The sequence below is a fragment of the Astatotilapia calliptera genome, chromosome 1 (assembly GCF_964374335.1).
Source record: "Astatotilapia calliptera chromosome 1, fAstCal68.1, whole genome shotgun sequence".
Lineage (NCBI taxonomy): Eukaryota > Metazoa > Chordata > Actinopteri > Cichliformes > Cichlidae > Astatotilapia > Astatotilapia calliptera.
In genome coordinates this window covers 33281458-33307588 of record NC_137422.1, presented here as the reverse complement: position 1 = coordinate 33307588, position 26131 = coordinate 33281458, and the positions used below count along the sequence as shown (strand labels likewise).

Below are 26131 nucleotides of genomic sequence, written 5' to 3'. Positions count from 1 at the left end.
CCCATGAAGTGCCTGCACTCCACCCGATGCAAGTGCAAACAGTAATCTTGTGACTGCTGACTTCCTCATACATGTATCCGGATTTAAAGTTAGACTGAGGAAAATGGCACTCCAGGTCATATATATCACATGTTGACAAATACTGGCAACAAATAATAGTATGAAAACAACTGGAGCCTCAGTGCTAGTCCACCAGCTACGGTGCCCATTCAGGCACAAAGGCTATCCAAAGGAATTGAGTTTAAAACAGACAGGAATTTTGCAGTGCAAAGCATGTATTTCCACAGAGACACAGCTGTGGCAGATGTCAACACAAAGGTTCAGGGTTGTTTTAATGACAGTTGTACATGCATGCAAAACTCCACAAAAGGAACGTACTGGCTTTACCATACATCTTCACTTTAACAAAAAATAAAAAACAACAACAACAAAAAACATTGAACACCAGTGACAAACACAGTCATCTGAGTGAAAACAACTTTCAATAAAAGTTTAAAAGATCACAGCCTTTTACAGGCATTTCTCAATGATAACATCTTTACTTTGGAAGGCAGCAAACCTAAACCACCTATTGGACAATATTAGATGAAATTGTGTGTTAGGGTCAACAAAGCCACTGAAAAACAGTGGTTTTATTAAACTTCAAGAAAATACGTTAATGAAGTTGATCTTCATGAATATTAATTATAATTCAACTGACATGAGCTGAACTAAACCAAACAGAGCTTAACAGGGAATCAACTGAGGCTCCTCAAAGGTGAAAGAAGAGCCTTAAAGTGGATTTTATACCAATTATCTTAATTTAAAAGCCCTTGGAAGGCAAAAATTGTAATTGAAATCAAATTAACTGCACACCCCTATTACCTAACAAGCAAGAAAATATGAATCATGCAATGACAACAATTTTATCAGTCTTCATCAGAGTGGCTGCTCATGGCAAACCTTGCACGTATGAATAGCCAATCAGCGCACAGACATCTCAAATCATAGGTGATATCCTATGCCAAGACACGATCAGACAGTAGGACAGCTTCTACTTTCACCACAAGCACATCCACACGATCTCAAACGACAGACATCTGGCTAGACTGTAGATGGCTACACCCCTCCAAAGAAGTGGGGCAACGTTATTTATTAATACAACTCCACTCATCTTCTCTGTACTGTAGAGACTATATAAAAACATCGACATCAATGTAGCTGTGCAAGTTTCTACTTTACTTATAGTACGATTATTTAAGGTCAATATATCGAAATTAATGTAAACCAAGAGGCGAGTATTAAAAGACCATAATAGCATGTCTGAGGATACGATATCAAGACCTCTACAGCATTACTGCTGCTCTGCTCTGTACGTGTTATTAAACACAGCAAGGCTACTCTAGGGCTATTATTACAACAGCTTGTTACTTAATCCTGAAACCCCAGCGGGGAAGAAAACCAACTAGCTAGCTAGTTTTGTAAGGGGGTTATTGTCAAACACGATCACTATTTAGCAGGAAGGTGTAACAGAATCCCCGCAAGCGCAGTTAGCCGGTTTCATCGAAACTCTGCGATGACATGGCCCAAGTCATGGGAACACTATGTCGCAGCTATTAATACGGCCTTTTAACGCCCTAAACGCGGTGTCGCCGGAAAGCCTTTCGCGGCATCAACACGCCAAACGCTGGATAAGCGAATGACGGGGAAATGCCACCCCCGGTGGGTACCCAGCACACTAGGTCCCTTGCTTTCCCCGGTCTTTGACACTCAGCCGCCTGCCACTTAGAACCAGACGCTCGCTTTCGTGTTAGCTAGCAAGCCGGAGCACAGAAAGGCACAGAAACAAGTATGTAGCCAGAGGAACCGTAAATAACGTCCGTGTCGCCAGCTTGTCTCTAACGTTAGCCTGCATTCCATCTTTGTGCGGCGGATGATCACCGACTGCAGCGCGTAACTTCAAACCGAGAACGCCCAGGTCCGTTATCGGACACGCAGTCAATCCAGGTTATTACAAAAGCTTAAGGCTTGTTACATCAATCTCGCACGTAAGAGTGTCAAGACGATGATCAAATCTGAAGCATCGTGCACAGATATAAACAAGGGGCAGTGTTAACAGAAACAAACGACAGCGTCAACCCACCTCTCCTCCTTCGCTAGCCGAGGCGGATGCGCTTTATCAGCACACATGAAATTGGGCTTGTGTACATACGAGCGTTCAGTTGCACAAATATGTCAAGTCCTTCTGGAGCCTTCACTGAAAACACTTGTCTTAGCGATTATGGGGTTGCATTATTTTGCTTAACACGACTTAGAAAAATAAGCACGTCAAATAAAGGTGCGTCCGATAATGGACACATCAGTACTAATCAAGCTAGCTACACAGCTAAGCGAGCTAGCGTTAGCAAACCAGCTAGCTCTCTGCGACACGACTGTAAGCGCTGCTAGAAAGCACCAGCTAACGTAAGCGGCCCGGTGCTGCTCCACCACAGACTCAAAACAGCCGGGACTACCGCGGTCAAGACAAAACAAGCTCCCGTGAAACACAAGAAAATTATTACAGTACGCGTTCAGTTAATCAAAGCATCGCTTACCAGCTCTAGGCATCCACCCTCTTGACAGCGAATTCCCTGTCTGTGTGACCACTATCAAAACCAAGTCAATAAACTCACACTTCCGCTGAGACTTTCACAATAAAACCGTCAATCAGCAATATTTTATCAGATACCGGTTGTTCAGTGATGACGCGACGACTCCTACTTCCGGGTCTAAAGTAGTCTGCGTTTAATATGGCTTTTGTGTTGTTAACATGTTTAATGTTATGTATTTTCTTCTGTTTGATCTCAAAAAGCTCCTAAAACAGTCAGTGATCACTGACCTCCCTCGGCTTTTATTACCGCTAATCATTTATTTAAGCTCAGTTTTTAAAACCTTAGGATGTAACTACAGCCCAGCCCATGCAGCAGTATATGAATGACTAACCTCATATTGTGGATGGATTATCTCAGTTGTTCTCCTGGCTGAAGTTTGGTCCTTTTACAGCATCCTGCCATGCGATTACATTTGTTTCTGACCACTGAGAACACTCACGTTAACTTTTATCGAGTGGAAAAAAAGTTAGCTTGTTTATATTATGCTAACACAGCTGTGTCGCTAGCGGTCACGTAGCACATCATTATATACCAGCTAGCCCAACTTCAGTAACCCTACAAACGTCACTGCTGTTTAGTTTTCTGTCTTCATTTATGCTGGAAGTGATAACAGAGATGTACGTTTTAATTTGTTTTCAAAACCCTGCAGTCAGGACATGCTATATTGTATTTAGATAGAAGCTAGCGAGCTAACTCCCTGCTAACTTCTAACTCCGTTAAATGTCATAAATTCCGTTTTCATGGATGCCTGGATGTTAAACTCAATTGTTACACCTGGTAGAGCAGAACGCTGATCATTTTATTAAAGATGAAAGACTTTAGACAGTTTTTCAACTCTCAATAATGCTATAGTGATCGTTTGATATATGGACCTGCAGCGAAGTTTAGACCCAGACACGGCTAGTGACGTCAGACTGAACAACCGGATATTTTGTCTTCCTACAACACCGCCTTAAATACCATTTAAAAATAATATAAGATTGCGTTACCATATTGTTTAATTTAGTTTCTAAACCTTACACTTCAATTTTGATTCTTGTAATATAACTCTAACTAATATAAATAATAACGATAACTATAAATAACATAAATATAACCAATATAGTCAAAGGCACGAAGTAAGAATAAACATGGAAAGCATCAAACATCATGATTGAAAAAGTAGGGAAACCTAGTTATTCAAATGAAAGGGAACCCAAATAGTGAGCTGAGAAAAAATCGCATTATATCTTTTGCTTGAAGTGTAGAACGGGTTTGTGACTACATGGAATGAAGATTAAGACGAAATAAAATCCAGCACAATTTAATGCTGCTTCTGGATAAGGTTTTCTCGCCCCCTAATGTTTGTTAGAGAATGTTACATCTTGTACTTCATGCTTAAATAAGAACACTTGGGGGCGCTAAGGTCTCAAACTTGTCTTTAACAATGCAACCTCTCCAGGTAGCAGACACCTGCACAGCTTTAAAGGATACCGCCTGCACTTGATCTGGATCTGCAGTGTCTCAACAAGGGTTACAACTTTCAGATTTAGATAATTAAAGAGGAGCCACAATTTGCACTGTTAGGTCAACTGATTTAATCGCTATGTGTTACATAAAATATGCACGTACTGAAATCAAGCATATTAAAACACATTATGTTACACACATTTACCAAGAACTAGCTGAGCATAAATGGTCGCTTGTCTTTTTTTACTAGCTGTAGAACAGTAATGCTAAATAAGGCATAACTAGTAACAAGCCAATATGCTTGTTTTTGGACTTCAGTGCAGCGTACTACAATGCAGGTTTGGATGAGAAACCTGCGAGAAAAGCTTAGTCTATAGTTTGGATGTTTCCTTTTTCCCCACATATAGTTGGAGAAGAATATTACTAAATGTAAATTAGTAGTTCATTACAAAATGAAAAGTTGTTGCGTTCATATAATTCTTCTTTGCCTTGGGCATAAATGCAACCCTTATACTCAGTTTTAAATGAGTATGAACTGAGTTTTAACTTAACTGAGTCTTAACATTTATGGCCACCTTCCATTTTTTGTGACTGGCTTCCCCTCACAAACAGAAGTTGGAAGGGGCTGCTGTGCTCACTGCTGTGCTCTTTGTCTCTGAGATGGGCATATTAGAGATGTCCACTCTCACTGAAATTTCACAGATACAGAACAAGTGAAAAGAAATTGGAGACTTACAGTGATTATGTCATCCACTGATCTTATTTTAAACTGTGGCCATTTTTGGCTATTTGACTACTGTATAACCATTTAAGAGAAAAATAAGAAAAGGTACAACACATTGTCTGACCTGTGTGATGATCCGTGTGGCACAGTGAACTACATGCACTCAAACCCTGCAAGACAGTGGGCAAGTGTGACACGCTCAGGTCATGGATATTATATGTCTCTTGTAGGAGGGGCAAGTTTAGATCTAGACTGTGCCCTTCAAAAAGCTCTCTCTCTGACCTGCTCAGTCGCACTCAGCCAAGATAGTTGAGCACAGTGGAGCACAGCAAGCCCCCCTCTCTGGACAGCATGGGACTTACTCAGGACCCCAACTTTCAAAAGTTGCAGGAGTGGTACACAGCCCACGCCCTGGGCCTCAACATGAGGCACATGTTTGAGGCTGACAAGGAGAGATTCAACAAGCTCAGGTATAAAACAAGAACAGAATACATTTAGATATGTTTGATGTATTTGGTAAGTTAATGTTAATTCTGTTTTATCATCTGTTGACATGTTCACATAACAGACCTCTGTGTGGCTTCATTACACACATGTCAAACCTCAACACAACGACAAAATGATAGTTTTTGTCTGGATACTGATACTCAGAAAATATCCTCATCTTGTCTCCGATAGCCTCACACTGAAAACTGAGGATGGAGACATTCTTCTGGATTACTCCAAGAACCTCATCACAGAGGACGTTATGAAAATGTTGGTTGACCTGGTAATTCAATTTACATTTAAATGATCTGTGGCCTTTAAACTGTTTATATTAATTACCGAATCATTAGCCAATCAATCCTTTCATCAAGCAGAAAGTGGGGGTCAGTTCATCAGATACAAGTTTCATCTTCACTTAAGTTGTGTTTCTTTGAAGGACTGCTCATAAGTTTAAAACTTCCCAAATTGTTACTGACATAGCATTCATATTTATTGTTTCATTAGGCCAAGTCAAGAGGCATTGAGGCTGCCAGAGAGAAGATGTTTACTGGAGAGAAGATAAACTTCACTGAGGTGCTCGTTGTTAAACAGTCATAACTTCGCTTAACACTCTTTCTTTTATTTCTCTTAAAAATGAACACTAAGTACAGTAAATGCAAGCTGAAAAACCCATTCACTTCTCATTCACGAGCAGTGTAAGCAGCCAGCAGAAAAATACCCAGTGCTTCAGTGCTGATAGTAAGAGTCTGTGTATATTAACATTTATCTCCTGGTGCTGTGGAAATGAAGGGCCGTGCTGTGCTCCATGTGGCTCTGAGGAACCGTTCCAACACTCCCATCATGGTGGATGGGAAGGATGTAATGCCAGACGTTAATAAGGTTCTGGAGAAAATGAAGGGTTTCTGTCATGTGAGTGAACCCAAAAATAAAGGCACAAAATCACAACAAAAGCTCTTCCACAGAACTGTTTAAACAATTCACTATGTCAGTTTTGTAGCCCTGCTCATGAATTTTTTGATGCAGCTATCAGCAGTTTATAGACCCACAAAAATAATGTTTGCGATTTATGTGTTGCAGAAAGTTCGCAGTGGCGAGTGGAAGGGCTACACAGGGAAGGCCATCACTGATGTTGTTAATGTTGGAATTGGAGGATCTGATCTTGTGAGTGGATTAGCTTGAAAGATCTGTTAATCTTACATATATTAATAATAACACAAATAGGCCTGACTTTTTTTTTTCCTTACCATGACCTGTAGGGCCCCCTGATGGTAACTGAGGCCCTGAAGCCGTACTCAAAAGATGGACCTCGTGTGTGGTTTGTGTCCAATATTGATGGCACCCACATCGCCAAAACCCTGGCACAGCTCAACCCTGAGACAACCCTCTTCATCATTGCATCCAAGGTAGCATGTTCATGAAGAAATGAGGAATATTTATTTATTTATTGCTAAATCTTCAAGCACAGACAGAAAGTTCCTTATAAATTGCTGCATGAATATATGTGTATTCCTATATATACAGACATTCACCACACAAGAGACAATTACAAATGCTGAGTCGGCCAAAGCTTGGTTCCTCGAACATGCCAAAGATGTGAGTTTGCAGCAATCCTGCACAGCACAGTTTCATTACTACACTAAAAGGATGTCTTTCTTAATTATAAATTTGATATGTTTCAACAGAAAGCTGCTGTCGCCAAACACTTTGTGGCTCTTTCCACCAATGGTGTAAGTTGTACCAAATTTTTTTCAGGGTTAATAAGCCTCTCGCTGCATCTACACATTCTAATACTAACTTTTCTGTTTTTCTCTGTCTCCCCTTCAGCCCAAAGTGAAAGACTTTGGCATCGACACAGAGAACATGTTCGAGTTCTGGGACGTGAGTGCCCTTTGAGCTTTAAAACACACACACTGTATGCAGGTTTTTCACGTCCACACGGTGCCATGGAGCGAGAGTAGAAGCTATAAATAAAGCAGACTTTTGACCTGTGAAGTAGGTGAGACAGACTCTCTGAACAGCAGCTGCCGGGTAATCAGAAGCCTCTCTCTTCAGTCTCAGTTATTATTGGTAGTGACCTTCTCTCTTGCAGAGGTTACTGTAAAGGCTGAGTTGCATCAAAGGTCAGAGAGTTGCATTTAGTTACATTGTTGGTATTTTAAAGGTAACAGCTATAATGTGGCCTTTATGTCAGGAGAAAATGGCTGCATGCACAAAATCTACAGCAAAGGTGGGCAATCAATTTTCCCAAAGGGGCACATGGGAGACTGGGACTGTTATAGAGGGCTGCCACAATAAGCTTATAAAGAGCTAAAATTAAAATCAAATGAAACTGAGTTAAGCTTATTGATGTGGCCCTCGACATCAGTCCCAGTTTCTCATGTGGCCCCTTGGAAAAATGTATTGTCCGCCTCTAGTCTACAGTATTTTCAGTCCAAAAGAGAGAAGAAGGGAGAAAAAATGCCTAAAAGAACTTTTGGAAAAGATTTAAGACTGAAGCAATCAATCAATCAATCAATCAATCAATCAATCTTTATTTATAAAGCACTTTTCATACAAAAAAAAATGTAGCACAAAGTGCTTTACATGGTTAAAAGCAGCCCACCCCACCCCACCCTCCAACTCACTCCCCACACTCTCATTAACATAAACAATGTGAATACACACATATCCCCCCCCCCCACACACACACATGCACACTTAAAGAGTAAAATTGGGCTGGGTACACATGTGCCAAGTGAGGAAACACTATAACAGGGAGCCGTCTGCACCGGGAGCCGGTCACAGACCGTAGCCTCCAGGCTGGGCACACAGCAGGAGGGAGGCAAAGAAGCCCCCCAGCCAGGCTGAGAGGCAAATCATACATTTCTTGCTACTATTTAACAAAGCTATAAAGATCAAGTGTGGTGTTTATTTTAATTGCATATGTGCATAACCTTGGCTTCCTTTTATTAAAATGGGACAAAACATTGTATAATTTTTGTGTGTTTTCTTGTAGTGGGTTGGTGGTCGTTTCTCCCTGTGGTCTGCAATTGGAATGGCTATTGCCCTGCACATTGGTATGTACAGTAAACACACCCACACATTTCAGGGAGCTCGCTGGGGCTTAAACTACAGGAATACCAAGGTTACTTGGGTCCATCCTGAGGAGAAATATTTGCATTTTTATGTCAGTATCTAAAATCATTGCTAAAACATATATGAAAACTTATATGTGTGGACCAGCAATCATATTCATCCCAAGTACAGTGCTAAAAGTCTACACAATCACTTAACTTTTCTTGTGCATCTGATCTCCAGGCTTTGACAACTTTGAGAAGCTTCTGTCAGGAGCACACTGGATGGTGGGTACACCATAATGAGATGTTCAAAGTGTCACTTCTTCACCTGCCTGATATTGAAAATTATTGTTATGATTTTTTCCCTAAAGAATGATACAGAAAACAAAGGTAAATTAGGTTTACCCTTTCATATATAGGACAAGCACTTCCGTACTGCTCCCCTGGATAAGAACGCTCCCATCCTGTTGGCTCTGTTGGGCATTTGGTACATCAACTTTTTCCACGCTGAGACTCAGGCTATGCTGCCCTATGACCAGTATATGCACCGTTTCACTGCCTACTTCCAACAGGTCTGTCCCCACAATGCAGAAGTGATCCAAAACATTATTTTAAATCAACTTATAGAGTTGATAGATTATTTTAATAATATAAGTGAGTCATTGTATATTGAGAGTGTTTGTTGTCTAGGGTGACATGGAGTCAAATGGAAAGTACATTACTAATCATGGGACACGTGTGAACTACCACACTGGGCCAATAGTCTGGGGAGAGCCTGGAACAAATGGACAGCATGCCTTCTACCAGCTCATCCACCAAGGTAACTCCACCTGGGAGCAGCAACAGACATTTGATTCAGCTGGTCTTTTTCTGGTCCTGGGTTGTCAAATATGTAGACTGTGTACAAAAACCAGCACATTAAAGTATTTCTGGAGGTTGGTGAGTTGTTGAATCATAAAAACAGTATATACTATTGTAGTTTAGTTACATGTAATTAACAGACTCAGTGAATGTGGAAATCTGAGCCATATCACTGAAATTGCTGTCAGTTGTCTTAAGACACCTCAGGCTGGTGATTATTTCGGTTTGTATCACTCAGCATATAAGAAAAAAATAATAATTTACCAAGAAATATACATTTCTATTGTCTAGCAAAATTTGTGAGGGAAAGTGATAAGGTGTGTTTTCATTTAAAAATATTATGGTTTCAGTGCAGGTGAAACTCTTCAGAGTAAACTTATATACAGTTAAAGAACTGGAATTATCTTAATGGTCCAGGATCAAATTGAGCTGCATGTAGCCCACAGACTAAAGGACTTTAATCCAGTTTGCTACCTGGTTAAGTTTGTCACTAATGCGACTCAACATGTTCATTTCAGGAACTCGAATGGTGCCTTGTGACTTCCTGATTCCAGCTCAATCACAGCATCCAATCAGAGACAACCTGCACCACAAGGTATCACTGATGTTAGAGAGGTATCTGTCTAAAGCAGCATTTATGCAGATATTGCGAAGTCTGTCTCTTGTTTAGGATATTAAATGAGTTTGACCACATCCTAGACTACTCTACTAGACTGTATAGACAAAAGTATTCAGCCATACCGCTTAATCTTAAAATTACAGTGCTTTTAGTTTCCCTGTAAGCACCTAGCCATGCAGTCTACTTATATAAATATTTGTGAAAGAATTCCCTGACTTGAAATGTGGTACTATAATAGGATTCCACTGTTGCTACAGGATAGTTTGTGGAATTTCTTTCCTCCTAGATATTTCACAGTCAACCGTAAGCACTACTTTTCTGAAAAAATCTCAAGCATGCCAATACACCACCTTTTCAGCAACACATACAAGCTAATAGGATGCATAATGTTAGTAGATTTAATAAAGCTAGATAAAGAGACCAATATTAGAGCTGTTTTTAATTGTTTTAAACGGTGGTTGGCGGAGGCTGCTTGTTGGATTTGTGAGATGAAAGTCCAAAGCATAAACTTCAAATGATGGTTTTATGATAAGGTTTGTCCGAGAGGTAGAGCTTGGGGTGGGATTAGAAATTATTAAAATCAGTGTAACAAATAGCTACGAAAAGTCACAATAAACTATTCCCAAGAGAGCTGCATGTTCTGATATAACTTTTGTGGGCATTTTCTTAAAGCTCCAAGACAAGTTATTTGGCAACATATATGATATTGCACTGGCACCTTGAGGTGATTGTCAGACCTCCGACATTAGCATCAGAACAAGAGCTGCGCACTGGAGCTGAGGTGCAAGCCACTGACCTTCAATTTATTTTCTGCTTCCTTCTAATTTGTCATAGTGGTCAAACCAGTTTATGCCAACATCTATTTAAAGACGCAGCAACAAATTGAACTTTTGATCTTTGCGGTGGATTTGTTGGTTCTTTTATGCTGTGCATTTTTGTAAAATGGTTTGATTCCACTCATGTCCTTAGAAAAAAGGGTCAGCGCAAATCAATGAAAAGTTGCTCTGAGTGATCACCTTTATTCTAAAGAATATTTATGGGAGAAATCAGTTTCAGGATCACTATGCCCCAATTCGAAGGGCACGAGGGCCAGCTAAACAAGTACAGGAGATTTTGGACTGATGTGTCCCAGAAATGAGGGAGTATCTTTTAGAAGAATGGTGCTGAATTCTTTCAGTTCCAGATACTGAGACATTTTAAATATATTATTTTAATTTGTTACTTATCTGTTTGTTAATCATGTAGGAAATACACTATCTAAAACTGCCTGTTTCATTTGACTGTAGATCCTGTTGGCCAACTTCCTGGCTCAGACAGAGGCTCTGATGAAAGGTAAGACTACCGAAGAGGCCAAGAGGGAGCTGGAGGCAAGCGGCCTGAGTGGGGAGGCTCTGGAGAAAATCCTACCACACAAAGTACGTAGAATAAAGAGAAACTACCTTATCAAAGATAATGAACCTGCTGCGCTGCTGATAGCATGTAACAGCAACAAACTAAAACCTAAACTTAAGAGGAGAGCTCCCTGTCATGTTGCTTTTACAAACCCGATTGCAAATTGTTTTTGACAGCAGGTTAGAGAGACTCACCCAGTAAAAACTCTGTAAACAGATGTTGAAGACAACTGTGTCACTTTGAAAAGTGAAAAGACATCTAAAAAAAACAAAAAAAACCCACATCTCTCTTTATGTCTAACGTTGGCTGAAAAATGAAAATACACCTTTTCTTCTCGCTACATTTGCAAACTCTAAAACATCAAAGAAGTTCAAAGCACTCTCTTTTTCAAATAACCCTGGAGGCTTACTGAAGGCTTTTTTGCTGAAATGCACTGGAGTTTGTTTTTTTTAAAGGTTAAATATGACCATGGTCTGACAATGGAGGCATTTATTGATTTTATTTGAAGAATAAATTGCCTTTGACTTCTTTGATGATTTAGCTTATATGTATCTCATCCAAAGAGGACCGCAAACAAACACAGTCTGAATCAAGGATGCAGACTTTTTCAGAAACCATTTAAGTGCATCTTCAAACTCCTCAGACAACCAGGAGAATCAAACTCTGAACCTTCTTGCTATAATGTACTAGCAACACCCTAGCTTGTGAAAAAAAAACTCAGTTTTGACTGTCCACAAGCCAGTAAGCTTATTTTGCAACAGAAAACCAGAGTTAACTGCATTAAAAACAGAATTTCATTCATGTTTTAATATTTGTTTTTTTTTTTAAATGTCATCCTCTATCATCTGCCTGTCCAATCACACTGGTTTCAAATTAAATTTCGATCCAGCTTTGTACTAAAACCCCAAAGACATATGTATTTGCAATTTAAAAAATGAGGGGATTGTCACAGATTATTAGGCAGAGGACTCAATCACAGGACTTTGAAGTTTTAGAGAGAAGGTGAGGGTTTATTTACAATGTGGCACCAAGTGAGGATATATACATATATACAGTGAGACAGATAACACGGGGCTCCAGGGAGTAGAGGGGGGTCTGAAGGGGAGGGAAGGTCCAAGGCAGGTGCACGCACCCTCCTCTTCAACTCAATCCACAACTCACTCAGATAGTCCACTCCAAAATGCTCATGCTCACTCACACACATCCACAGGAATCCAGCCGGCAGGGAATCTAGAAGGCCTGTACACAGAGGAAAACAACATTAGGAGGGAGCTCTAGGACAGCACAAGGAATACTCAAAAGGCTAGGCTACACTGATGCTAGGTAGTGTGACGATCCAGCAAGGAAGCAGTCTCTCTTGCCATCTTAAGTAGTCTGCCAGCATCAGTGTAAATGAGCCACAGGTGTGTGTTCAGGGCAGGTTCAGAGGCGAGGAATCAAGATCCAGTTCCGCCTTGGAAAGGCGAAGACAATAAAACACACACCACGACCTCTCCAGATCTTGAGAGATATTCACTTGTGTCATTTCAGTTCAGTTCACCAAAATAAAGAAAATAAATAAATAAAAGCTTCCAGTAACGAGATATGTTTCAAATAGGAATAGGAATTGCCTATTAGAAATAAGCAAATCTGAGATGGTGACATGGTGGGTGGACATTTAAACTTGAAACTTAAACTGAAATGACAATGACCCACTTTTGAACCCATCTTAAACATTTAATTTTAGCCCTGACAGCTAAGTACCATGTTTACATCTGTGTCTAAACTAGACTTCTGATTTTTGTTCAAATTAAAGTCAAGTCATTGTAACAGCTAAAAAAGTTAACCCCCCCCAAAAACTTTCCATGAATATCTTGTGTTAGGGGGACAGTGCCCTCCAGTGACATGTATGGACATGGCAATGTATACTTTGTTAAAAAAAACATTTTTGCAAAATAGTGAATTGTATTCTAAAATGTTTCTATTTGATCGCCGCAGGTATTCCAGGGAAACAGACCAACCAACTCAATCATCTTCAAGAAACTGACTCCATATACACTTGGAGTACTTATAGGTAAACCACTTTTGTCACTGTACTGGTTTTATCATTGGTAACATTACCAATAACAATTTCTTTTGAAGCTTTAATGTCCTTTTAAACATCGTTTTAATCAATTTAATTCTACATATACCATTATCTAATTTAACCCGGTTAGTTTTATCTGAAAATGAGACATTACGAAATAATTTCCACTGTTTTTAAATGCGCTGGACTGCACAATAATAAATGATATCTGAGATAGTGGTGGTAATGATCACACAGTGGGAATTTCCTGAAACAGCCAAAGAGCGGCAATTTCCAGCTGAGCTTCAGTCAGGACGTTGCACACTGTTGCATAGTAACAGTCAGTGTGTTTGCACCTATGATGGGAAACTAACTGAGCAGGTTTTATTCTGAACAGCTCTATTGTGCTGCTTCAGAAATTCAATCTTTGTTTTCATTTCATTTGTTGAATTTGTGATTATTCTTCCCATTTTTGCAGCAATGTATGATCACAAGATCTTTGTCCAGGGATTAATGTGGGAGATCAACAGCTTTGACCAGTGGGGGTGAGTCTGTTTCTTTCAGCATACACAACAAGTTTCCTAATAAAAGTCTCTCTTTTGTGCTAATTCGCAGCTCCACATGTTTATTCCTGGACTCTGCTGAAATTTTGCATGATTCACAGTCAGAATTAACCTTATTTAACATTTACTATGCCTTGGTGTAGGCCCCTCCGTTCATCCCCTTTCCGAAACAAGCCTCTCCCCCACTTTAGGCCAACTTTCTTCTCATTGTCTGACCCAAAGGTTTGAACACCAGGGGCTGCTGTGCTCAAATAAGCAAGCTTTAAGAGAAGTCTGACGCCTAATGTTATACTGTGCAGCTTTCAGATTGAGGCACTGTGGATACATTTTTGCAGATTTTCCAAAATGTATTAACACATGACTGAACCCATCATATCTCTTGTATTTATGTCTTCTCCCCTCACATACGCATTATTAGAGTGGAACTGGGCAAACAGCTCGCCAAGAAGATTGAGCCTGAGCTCAAGGACACTGCTGAGATTCACTCCCACGACTCCTCCACCAACGGACTAATCAACTTCCTCAAGAAGAATTTTGCCTGAGCTGAGTGACCTCAATAACTTCCCCTTGACTCCACAGTATTATCTATCTTATCAGCTCAGGAGCTGCGTGGACAGGAGTCCCGCAGTGGCAGCTGGTCACTCCCACGCAGTTGAGCTGAAGCACTCTGTATGTTTGTTCTCGCATTATGAATATCGTGACTGTCTAGTATGCTGTCGTTTCCACGTTTGTTCGTTTACCACTGTGAGAGGAAAAGCTTTTTGTATTAGACTGTCGTGACAGGCAGAGCAAAGCATGCCCCCACTCTGTCTCTACTGTTACACGAAATTTTGTTCCTGAAATAAAAATCTTCACACAGAATATGTAGATATGTTCGGTTTTCTCATACATATGTACATGTATGTAATGATGATGTGAGCGTGCGACTAACAAAAAGCAGTACACCACTAGATGGCATCAGAGTGCCAGATTTATTTGCTGGGAGCAAATGAGCCACCCAGTAATCAACTAGTTATTCAGTGGAACAAAGGGTCAAAGGTCAGTCCATCTGTACTGTTCCTCCCCACAAATCCCCAGACTCCACAGCATCCATTTAGCTTAGAGAGAAAAACAAACAACTGGACTAAACAGCATCTGGACTGCAAGTCAGTCAGCACTATGTTTAACTAGAATTTAATTTTATGATCGTTTTGGACACATGTAACAAAATCTCCTTGTATTCTCCCGATAAACAGAAGGATCACATATAATACTTGTATGAGAGGCAGCTTGCTTCTGAATAAATCATGATTGTGTTAAGTACTGTTTGATGCACAAAACAGCCTGAGCCTTAAATATATTTCACGGTGTTTCCTTCACTTTAAACCCACTGCCGGGTACAGAGTGTGTGTAAGGACAAACAGAAAGTTAAAAAAGAAACCGAGACCCCCAGACACTGCTGGGTTTTCAGTCCTGTTGCCAGGCAACAATACAGTACTTCAAATCTAACTTGTGCTTTTTATCTCTAGCTCTGAAACAAGATACAGAAGAAAGTGAGTTTGTCTGAGGAGAACATTCTGCCTTATTGTGAATTATCAGTGAAATCAGTCCAAAAAGAACACATTTTCGACTCATAGCTAGAAAAAAAAAGAAGATAATTTTGGAGTATTCTTTGTAAATGGTGTTACCTTTCTCACTGAAACTCATCCCTCGATGACTCTCAGCTGAGTCCTAGATGAAGGGGCAAAGCCCTGGCTACATCATGGTGGTGAGGCTGAGCAAACCTGCAACTCTGCTTACTGAAACAAGAAAGTCCAGTGAACTAATAAAATACAAAAAGCAAACAGTAAAAATCTCCAAAATAGAAGAAAACGTTATAGCACCTGAACAGGAGTGAAAATATTTCATCCCTCTTACTTACCTCGCAGTGACAGTGCGAGTTTCATTTCAAATCTTGGGGAAAATACCACTTCTTGCCTTTACGCTCTCTAAGTTGTCATTTTTAACTGAGGTTAGTAAGTGGTTTAAATTAAAAGCAATGTTTCCGTAAACAACTGCTGCTGAACCTGGTTGTAACAGGAGAAACTGGACACGATTTAAAGAATAGACACAGACTAACCTGAAAGCGAGTGTACATTTAACCAAAAACAGTAACACAGTGGGAGCTATCTTCAAAAAATATAACAGACCGGGAAAAAACAAAGGAACTCCTGACAAAAAAAGACAGAGTTTTTGATGAACCATTTTTGCTTTTGACAGCACAACCAGTTTATGGGCCTAATCAACAAATCAATCAATCAATCAAAGCAAAACAAAAATGCATCAACTGAGACTTACATAATGGAATTTATCATACATATGACTCTATCTGTTTTACTTGAGAATAGCAGCCCGTATCAGCAACTAATAAGTGAACAATTCACCAGAAAAATCTGCTATTTGGCCAAAAGCAAGGCTGAAATATTCATCCTTGTGACATCTAAACAGTTGAACATGGCCACACCTATAAAGACTTCTTCTTCCTATGTGCACCTGCATCCACAAATAGCGAAAGCCTCTAGTACTTCTGCGTTACTCTGCGCACTATTATTCAAAACAGGTTAATTTTCGAGGCAGGAATAAACAAACTGTAACAAATCAACATGAAGAAGTAACAGGGCCGACTCGGTTCAGCGGAGAGTGGAATCAAATTGCAGCGGGAAAGCATTAAACAGGATCTGTGTGCGTTCCTGAGATTTTTGTTGAACAATGCCGCTGCACACCCTCACATTCCACTTCATACTCTATTGGTTTGGCCACTTGGTTATTTTTCTTTCCTCCTGGAGTGTTTAAGAGTTGCCCCCCTTCAACATTGCTTGCCATAATGTTACTGACAATGTCAGGTGTAGCTTTGGAGCACAAAACTGGAATTCTTCCAGATGGCATGAAGTGCTTGTTGTTGTATGGAAAGATCCTCTGAGATGCATGTTTTCTTCATCAGCATGTTCTCAACACATTTGTATTCATCGTGCGCCACAGTGGAAGCAGTTTGACGGTCAGCATCCGTGCATGTAAAAAAGCTCGGAAATTCAGGCCTCAGAGGAGGAGAGTGCCTGCAGGTCTTCAGCCAGCTGCCATTCTCACTTGAACTTCACTGGCATGCTTGTAATGTGCATGAGTTTAACTCTGCTGCCCTGCCAGAAACCTTCAGGGAACATATTCTCTTGGGCAAAACATTAGCCTTTCAAACACATGACCGATTTCTGACTCTGTAGTCTGATGCTGCCACTGAAAGCAGCCACTGAAAAACTCTGGAGGATATAAAAAAAAAAAGAAAAGAAAAAAAAAAGCCATCGTGTCAAGCCCAGCTTCATTTTTCCCATGACTACAGGAGTTATATAAAGATTAACTTAAGTACGTGGGCAGAGCTTGTCATATTGCAGCAAAGGAAGCCTGCTGGAGTCGCACGAGGCCTCAGAGTGCTTCAGCTAACCACTGCTCAGACTCCATGTTTCTCCTCAACTTTCTACAGCTCCCCATTTTGAGGACCACATCGAAAAAAACTGCTCTCTGCATTCTCACCATCACCGCAACAAGAACAAAATCCTGAGGACTATTACAGCTACATGCCAGTGCACATTGTGTGATTTTGTTCAGGTATTAAAGCAGAACGCTAAACATTGGTTGCCAACATTAGTACACAGATAGTGTACAGGCAGTTCTGGCATAAAGCATCACATGCAAACATATGCATCCTTCATAGCAGAATTACTTCTTTGAGATGCCCTTGACCTCACAGGTCAATCAGAGGCTGCTTTTTAGTGGTTTCTCCCTGCCAAGCTACCAGACAGCTGGGCTGGTTTTTCCCTCTGGGAAGGCCCAAAGTCAGTTATCTGGTTTTCTGTGTGGGTTTTTGCATACTAAGCACCCATTGTAAGAATCATATTTTTTGTTGCCTCTGCAGATAAACTGACCAACATCTGGCTCTAAGTCAGCATCACAAAGTGAGAGATACATAATACTCCCACGCTGATATCAACCTCTGTTAGTCTGCAGGAGACATAATATCACAGCGACAAACACAAGGATTGTGTTGAATGTTGATTTATTTTAAAAGATTTGTACATCAAAGCTTTTATTTCTGATTGTGGTGACATATTTCAAACCAAGCTGACATGACTGTGTAGCTTCAAGCTAGAGCAGTGTAGATACGATTATTTATTTTAACCTTCAAAATTTAATAGTTCAGCATAAGAGATTTTTTTCAGTAAGTCTTGTAAATGAGTGAATTGGTCACCTTTGTGCTCTTTCTTATTTATTTACTGGTTTCTGGTTAACAATTTAGTGTTAGTTTGCTAGCTAAACCTCAAAAAAGCAATTACTCATGTAATGTAAATTGAAGTAGTGTAGTAATTAACTACAACCACACATCAAACTCGTCTAAAGGCCCCATATGCTTGTTTGTTTCCATTCCTTCCCTCTTTGTCTGTTTGCCATCTTCTCTCAGAGGCATCACGCGGCTCTACTAGGTCGAGAAGATAAGGCCTTCCCTAAACTGCAGCATTTGGCCCGTTCATTAATCTTTCACTATTCCCATCTTCATCAGTAAACATGTGGAGTACATTTGGGGTTGTAGTTTTTGCTTGTGAATCTCTAACATGACAGAAATCTGGCTCTTTTCCCACTCAGTGTCAAAATAAACAAGACACTAAATTACTGGTAATTGTCTGTCAGACTTCCTGTTTAAAGTAGGTTTCAAGCCCTGCCCAGCATAATGATGATGACATCGTGAGGGGTTATTTTCTCAAATCCCTTTAGAGCCACAAAAGACGCTACACAGAGGAGGGTGACTAGCAGATGTCGAAAAAACTGATCTTTGGAGTGAACGATTAGGAGGTTGACCGTTTATAGTTAACATCTTTATCTTTAAAGAATCATTAAAAAATAATAAACAAGCAAAAAGAAATCAAGCAATAAAAATAGGAAACAGACAAAAATCGGTTCCTGTTGTTCAAGGATGTCAAAATCATTTTACATCGCTAAATATGGCCGTCTTAGATCCATGTCTTTAACATTGTTAGGAAAAGATTACCGATTTCCGGAGAGGGTTTGTTTTTTGTTGTTGTTATTTTGTTATTCTGTCTAGTTTGGCTTAATTGTCTTATTTATTCCACAAAACGTAATCTCTGAGGGGATGTGTTTCCTAAAATTAACACTATCAGCTTTTTTATTTAAAAATACTTTAAATAAAATACTTAAAAAACGAACATTAATCAAACTAACATATTACTGATGTTTATTAATTTATAGTCTTATTATGTTTCTTCTGGATACAACCCCGGTGAAAAGAGATTTGAGTCTAGTGAAATTTCTTTAGAAATAAAATAATAACTATTATTTTTATAGCAATTTTCAAAATCCAAACTTCACAGGAGCAACAAAATAAATTGACATTAAAAAAAATGTGTGAAGACGTTGCAAAAATAACAGAAATTGTTTTGTAAATAAGGTCTGTTCAATGGAAATTCAAACTCTTGTAAAATCGGGAAAGTGTGTTTTAAGTATTTAAAATAACTGACTCAGCCAATTTCTTCAGGGAGACCCTTCCAATGCGCCTGGATAAAAGTCCGCTTCCCAAGGATCCCAAAGTGTACACTGGTTCATATGGTACTAAGAAGTCAGAGATATAGCTAGGAGCAAGGTAGTGAGGCCAATTAAAAGTTATCAATAAAATCTTCAAAGATATTTAAAACATACTGGAAGTGATTGTAAAAAGGATAAATAGGAATTATACAGTGATTAAAGTCTGATCTTCTCAGATTATTCTGACCTCTTCCTAAAATGTCTTTCTGCACCCTCAAACACAGTAAGACAGTCTATCTATCTATCTATCTATATAGATATCTATCTATATAGATATCTATCTATATAGATATCTATCTATATAGATATTAGGGGTGCAACGATACTCGTATCGATATTGAACCGTTCGATACAGTGCTTTCGGTTCGGTACGCATATGTATCGAACAATACAAAATTTGTAATTTATTTTATCAACTTTCCTTCTGACGATGCTGTCTGTGTTGAGCGCTCAGTAAATCTGCGTTCGACTACTCAGCCTAGGCTGCACTGTCGAGCGCAGATCCACTGAGCGCTCAACACAGATAGCATTATCAGAAGGACAAGCGCAGGGCAAGCTAGCGAGACAGAAGTTAAGCTCTCCTTGCAACATGGCAAATTGAACCTTCCCCACCCTCATTCAGATGTGGCGTTTGGAATTATTTTGGTTTTCATGTGACATATGACCCTGAAGGTAAGCGCGTCATGGACTAAAATAAAACAGTATGTTGGATGTGCCACGCAATGCTCAATTACATGGGTGGGAACTAGTGTGTTAGCGAGCAGTTAGCTCGTTAACGTGTTAGCCGTCTAGCCCCACGCAGGGGTAGCTCGATAACGGAGCACTAGTGGGAACACAACGAATATGACTGCACATTTACGCCGACATCATCCTAGTGCAAAGACAAGTGGAAGCAGACAAAAACAACAAGCATGCATGTTACAAACTTTACCCGAGTCATTTAGACAGCCGTTAGCACATGATTCTCCTTATGGGGACCTGATATGTTTAATATTGTGGCGAGCTCAGACAAGGAGGAGAGGGAGGTGTCGTTTAGTCTTGCTTACCGTGAGCTAGCCAGGGAGCACAGCCGTTTATTGACATCTGCAGAAGAACACTGCCGCTAGCTAACTGCTCAGCGCGGCAACCGCACAGCAACAACAACACACAGAGCGCCCTCTGACCCCGGAAGGACACACCGTCGCAGCGAGAAGGCGTCACCCGTCACTATGGCAACATAAACAAAACATAACTGTACAAACAGAACCCCGAACAGCCCTGACCCGCTACATAGCCCCCGCCTAAGGGGTCAGTCGTCCCCGACGACCCCATTGCCCCACACAAAGTCCTGCAAATGTCCAGGTGCCTTCTTTTGGCGCACCGCCGGTCACGACAGGCGGGGGAAAAGTCACTCGGGTCAGAACATGGGGTGCCACCATCATCCCACTTCTGACACCAATGTGGCGAGCTCAGACAACGAGGAGACGGAGGTGTTGTTTGGTCTTGCTTCTCGTGAGCTAGCCAGGGAGCACAGCCGTTTATTGACATCTGCAGAAGAACACTGCCGCTAGCTAACTGCTCAGCGCGGCAACCGCACAGCCACAACAACAACACACAGGGCGCCCTCTGACCCCGGAAGGACACACCGTCGCAGCGAGAGGGCGTCACCCGTCACTATGGCAACATAAACAAAACATCGAACAATACAAAATTTGTAATTTATTTTATCAACTTTCCTTCTGACGATGCTGTCTGTGTTGAGCGCTCAGTAAATCTGCGTTCGACTACTCAGCCTAGGCTGCACTGTCGAGCGCAGATCCACTGAGCGCTCAACACAGATAGCATTATCAGAAGGACAAGCGCAGGGCAAGCTAGCGAGACAGAAGTTAAGCTCTCCTTGCAACATGGCAAATTGAACCTTCCCCACCCTCATTCAGATGTGGCGTTTGGAATTATTTTGGTTTTCATGTGACATATGACCCTGAAGGTAAGCGCGTCATGGACTAAAATAAAACAGTATGTTGGATGTGCCACGCAATGCTCAATTACATGGGTGGGAACTAGTGTGTTAGCGAGCAGTTAGCTCGTTAACGTGTTAGCCGTCTAGCCCCACGCAGGGGTAGCTCGATAACGGAGCACTAGTGGGAACACAACGAATATGACTGCACATTTACGCCGACATCATCCTAGTGCAAAGACAAGTGGAAGCAGACAAAAACAACAAGCATGCATGTTACAAACTTTACCCGAGTCATTTAGACAGCCGTTAGCACATGATTCTCCTTATGGGGACCTGATATGTTTAATATTGTGGCGAGCTCAGACAAGGAGGAGAGGGAGGTGTCGTTTAGTCTTGCTTACCGTGAGCTAGCCAGGGAGCACAGCCGTTTATTGACATCTGCAGAAGAACACTGCCGCTAGCTAACTGCTCAGCGCGGCAACCGCACAGCAACAACAACACACAGAGCGCCCTCTGACCCCGGAAGGACACACCGTCGCAGCGAGAAGGCGTCACCCGTCACTATGGCAACATAAACAAAACATAACTGTACAAACAGAACCCTGACCCGCTACATAGCCCCCGCCTAAGGGGTCAGTCGTCCCCGACGACCCCATTGCCCCACACAAAGTCCTGCAAATGTCCAGGTGCCTTCTTTTGGCGCACCGCCGGTCACGACAGGCGGGGGAAAAGTCACTCGGGTCAGAACATGGGGTGCCACCATCATCCCACTTCTGACACCAATGTGGCGAGCTCAGACAACGAGGAGACGGAGGTGTTGTTTGGTCTTGCTTCTCGTGAGCTAGCCAGGGAGCATAGCCGTTTATTGACATCTGCAGAAGAACACTGCCGCTAGCTAACTGCTCAGCGCGGCAACCGCACAGCCACAACAACAACACACAGGGCGCCCTCTGACCCCGGAAGGACACACCGTCGCAGCGAGAGGGCGTCACCCGTCACTATGGCAACATAAACAAAACATAACTGTACAAACAGAACCCCGAACAGCCCTGACCCGCTACAATATGCTGCTGAGAATATAGCCCAGAAGAAGCGTATAGTATAGCTTTTATTTTGGAAAGAGCCATTTCTCTGTAATAAACTCTCTTTTCCAAAGATGAGTGACTCCTCAATCAGATACAGGTGTTACCGCGCCAGATCCGCGGCCCCGAACCGTAGTAAGGAAACCTCTGGCAGTTACTTGAAGGTTCCGTAACTGACTCGTAGCCGGCAACAGCTTACTATACAGGTCAACTCCGCTAGCAAAAAGATCGAAGGAGGCGTAGGAAACTGCTTCACCGAACTTTATTTCTTCTCTAAGGCACGAACACAGCGTACAGTGGGCTGAAACAGTTTACTCACAGCGAGCATCGCCGACACAACTCTGGCTGTCGAGGGAGTTATTATATTCCTTTTATTTATTTTCTTTCTGTCTCTTCTGTAGCTAACCGTTACTTTTTCCCCTTCTCCGCTCTCTCTCTTCACACACACACACACACACCAGGCAGTCCCGCTACACACATCCCGAATACATTTCCCATCAGGCTTCATCCTTAAAGGGCCATGCCTGTAACACAGGGCTTGCAAAATCGGGCTAGCGATTTTTCCAGTCGGGCTACCAAAATCTATCTCTGCCCTGCCCGTCGGGCTATTGTAGGAAGGAAAAATATATGTCAATGCTTTTGCATTCTTTCGGAAATGTAGCTGGGTAATTATGTCATTGGCATCGGTGAGCCACTGTCAATATGTGACATATTGAAATCGCGTTTGAATTTGCGCTTGTTTTTTGCTTTCACTTTGCAAATATCCAGGTGCCTTCTTTTGGCGCACCGCTGGTCACGACAGGCGGGGGAAAAGTCACTCGGGTCAGAACATGGGGTGCCACCATCATCCCACTTCTGACACCAATGTGGCGAGCTCAGACAACGAGGAGACAGAGGTGTTGTTTGGTCTTGCTTCCCGTGAGCTAGCCAGGGAGCATAGCCGTTTATTGACATCTGCAGAAGAACACTGCCGCTAGCTAACTGCTCAGCGCGGCAACCGCACAGCAACAACAACAACAACACACAGGGCGCCCTCTGACCCCGGAAGGACACACCGTCGCAGCAAGAGGGCGTCACCCGTCACTATGGCAACATAAACAAAACATAACTGTACAAACAGAACCCCGAACAGCCCTGACCCGCTACAATATGCTGCTGAGAATATAGCCCAGAAGAAGCGTATAGTATAGCTTTTATTTTGGAAAGAGCCATTTCTCTGTAATAAACTCTCTTTTCCAAAGATGAGTGATTCCTCAATCAGATACATTTATTTTTTTAAATTATTTTTGTTTCAGTAACATTAAATTTAAAAACTGTACTTTTGAGTTAAAATATATATTTATAATTTTAATAAATGACAAATTAAAAAGGCATGAACATTTTTTTTGTATCGAAAAAATATCGAACCGTGACACCAAAGTATCGAACCGTGAATTTTGTGTATCGTTGCACCCCTAATAGATATATATATATATATTTATAACAATCTAACTTCAACTAGCAGTTCCAATATGTTGGCTTTAACCGGCTATAGTGTTATATTCTGAACTCTTCAATGGGCAGAATGAAAACATTATAATCTGAAGAAGCTACAAAAAATATAGTCCAAATAGTCCTGATTTTTTTTGTTGTTGTTTTGGGAGGGGGGGGGGGGGATTAAATAATATTCACATATTTTGGAACTCTGATTTTGGTCAAAGATCTTCATTCAAATTACTTTATTTAAATTAATAAATTACTGGCATACTCTGGCACTTGGATTTTAATTATTTGCCTGCCAAATAAATTACACCTGCACTGAATGTGAATTCTGTGTAAAAATTTGTGTCACCTTTAATCAAACAGTTTGTCAGTATTATCTGTGTACAGAAAAAACAGCGTAGTTTCTGAAAAGTCGCACTGCTGCGGACTTCTTCAAGTGTATTATTTTATATGGCTGTTGTACTGAGTATGCACTTTAAAAAATTAACACATCGTTGTTTTGGCAGAGAAAAACAAAACTTTCCTTTTAGTGCTTACACTCAATAACTGAAATGATTTATGAAGTGACTCATAACCAGTGTAGCTCCTGCCAGTTTAATGTCTTTTCTCTTTAATTTTCAGTGCATGAAATTTGATTTTCTTCAGGTTCACAGTAGAAATAATTTCATTTCCCTACAGGTACGCGCTATATGACTGCACTACACACAGCTAATGATTGCACTTCGAGGAAACTCAGTGTACCTTTTCGAGGGTCAAAATATATGTTTTTTGCAGATTAAAATATGAAGAAACACATTCTATGTTTGGCTGAAATCAAATAGGAAATAGGTAAAAAAAAAATGTTTTAATTTAGTCTTAGATTTTTAACAGTTTCTTTCCTCAAGGTTCTGCATTGGAATCTTAAAAGTTTTTGTTCCCATATGCCTGGTGATTTCTCTCTGGAGGCTCTGGTTTCCTTCCAGAGTTCAAATGCATGCATGCTTGCATGTTAACAGAAGGTGCAGATGTGAGATAAACAAAGCTCTGAGTGTTCAGAAAGACTAGGAGGGCATTATGAACCAATTTTGTACTTTTTAGTCTGTTTATATGTATTCATATGTATGGTTACATTAAGGGGAAAAATTGTCAGCACATGTTCAAGACTGGTCTCCTTTAAGCTACAAACAATGACTGTTTTTTACAGTTACTGACTACAAACCACAATGGTACCCTCTGTTGAGGGTACAATGGTGGTATCTTTGGCCCCAAGTTACAACAAAAATAAAATCAGGGCAGAGTGCCAGTAACTCAAGTTCCTAGAATTTGCTCCAACTGCTCAGCTATATGAAATCTACAGTATATAAAATCTAAGATGGCAGGAGGGGGATGTTGTTCTTGTACCTTTATAGATACAATAATACATTTTATTTTGTAGGAGTGAGTGGATGTACGGAATATTATCTGCTACTGATGCAGAAACTTAAATAAATTATATTGATGAGAAGATGATGAAGACTCACTATTTTGTGTGTTTTACATCTACAGAGGAGAACAGGAACACAGAATTTAATACAGTTGTGGTGAATCATCTCAAACTTGCCCCTGACTTTGTGTCCAAACCACTCAGCCTGAGCTGTCCCTCTGATGTACTTATTTCTCATCTTGTCAGTTCTAGTCCCTTATAATAAAAATCTTAACATCTGCAGGGCAGCATCCTGTCTTTTCATCAGTGCTACCATTTCCCAGCCACACATCATAGCAGGTCATATTCTATAAATCTTCCCTTTCACTCTTGCTGCTATCCTTCTATCACAAATCACCCCTGACATCGTCTCCACCCACTCCACCTTGCCTGTACTCTCTTCTTCATCACTCTTGTGCTCTTTCCATTGCTTTGGATAGTTAACGTCAGGTATTTAAACTCATCCATCTTTACTACGTCTACTCCTTGCTTGTTCACCTTTCCACCTGTCTCTCTCTCATCCACACACTCATTCTGTCTTTTCTTGTACTGACTTTCATTCTTCTTCTCTCCACTGCATACCTCCACCTCTCCAGGTTCTCTTCTCTTCTCTCTTCTCTCTACTTTCACTGCTAATATTAGTATTGTTTGCAAACATCATAGTTTATCCTAGCTGACTTCATCTGTCATTCTGTCCATCACCGTCACAAACAAGAAGGGGCTCAGAGCTGATACCTGATATAATCTGACTCCCACCTTGAA

The 26131-nt window shown here is 40.9% G+C and overlaps 2 protein-coding genes and 1 long non-coding RNA gene across 4 annotated transcripts in view; 1 reads left to right on the top strand and 2 right to left on the bottom strand.

Annotated features, from left to right (window-relative positions):
* The window catches only part of garre1 (granule associated Rac and RHOG effector 1), a 40051-nt gene extending 37350 nt beyond the window's left edge, over positions 1 to 2701 (bottom strand). Inside the window, exon 1 of the mRNA XM_026174054.2 lies at positions 2574 to 2701. The gene's annotated coding sequence lies outside the window, so the exon portion shown is untranslated. The remainder of the gene's footprint in view (positions 1 to 2573) is intronic.
* gpib (glucose-6-phosphate isomerase b) lies at positions 1664 to 14685 on the top strand. 2 transcript variants are annotated; one of them, XM_080299981.1, is made up of 18 exons: positions 1664 to 1701; positions 5482 to 5572; positions 5794 to 5862; positions 6079 to 6198; positions 6367 to 6450; positions 6546 to 6692; positions 6811 to 6882; positions 6972 to 7016; positions 7114 to 7167; positions 8285 to 8345; positions 8587 to 8630; positions 8765 to 8917; positions 9036 to 9165; positions 9725 to 9801; positions 11112 to 11240; positions 13195 to 13270; positions 13740 to 13806; positions 14243 to 14685. In XM_080299981.1, the coding sequence occupies exons 1-18, from the start codon at positions 1679 to 1681 to the stop codon at positions 14364 to 14366; spliced, it is 1566 nt and encodes a 521-aa protein (XP_080156107.1). In that variant the 5' UTR covers positions 1664 to 1678; the 3' UTR covers positions 14367 to 14685. The 2 variants fall into 2 exon arrangements, with proteins under 2 accessions (XP_080156107.1, XP_026029854.1); XM_026174069.2 differs by lacking the exon at positions 1664 to 1701 and adding an exon at positions 5087 to 5273.
* Positions 12029 to 20591, bottom strand: LOC145428108 (uncharacterized). The gene is made up of 3 exons (XR_013908417.1): positions 20472 to 20591; positions 15492 to 15602; positions 12029 to 12456 (listed from the first exon to the last, which is right to left on the bottom strand). It is a non-coding gene; the product is annotated as an uncharacterized LOC145428108 (long non-coding RNA).
* Positions 20592 to 26131: the final 5540 nt, after the last annotated feature.

What these genes read in the sequence shown, in the direction of transcription:
- gpib (XM_026174069.2), top strand. Translation starts at nt 5,155, where the DNA reads ATGGGACTTACTCAGGACCCCAACTTTCAAAAGTTGCAGGAGTGGTAC. An exon ending in GAGACAACCTGCACCACAAG is followed by an intron (nt 9,802 to 11,111) that starts GTATCACTGATG and finishes ATTTGACTGTAG; the next exon opens with ATCCTGTTGGCCAACTTCCT. An exon ending in TACACTTGGAGTACTTATAG is followed by an intron (nt 13,271 to 13,739) that starts GTAAACCACTTT and finishes CCATTTTTGCAG; the next exon opens with CAATGTATGATCACAAGATC.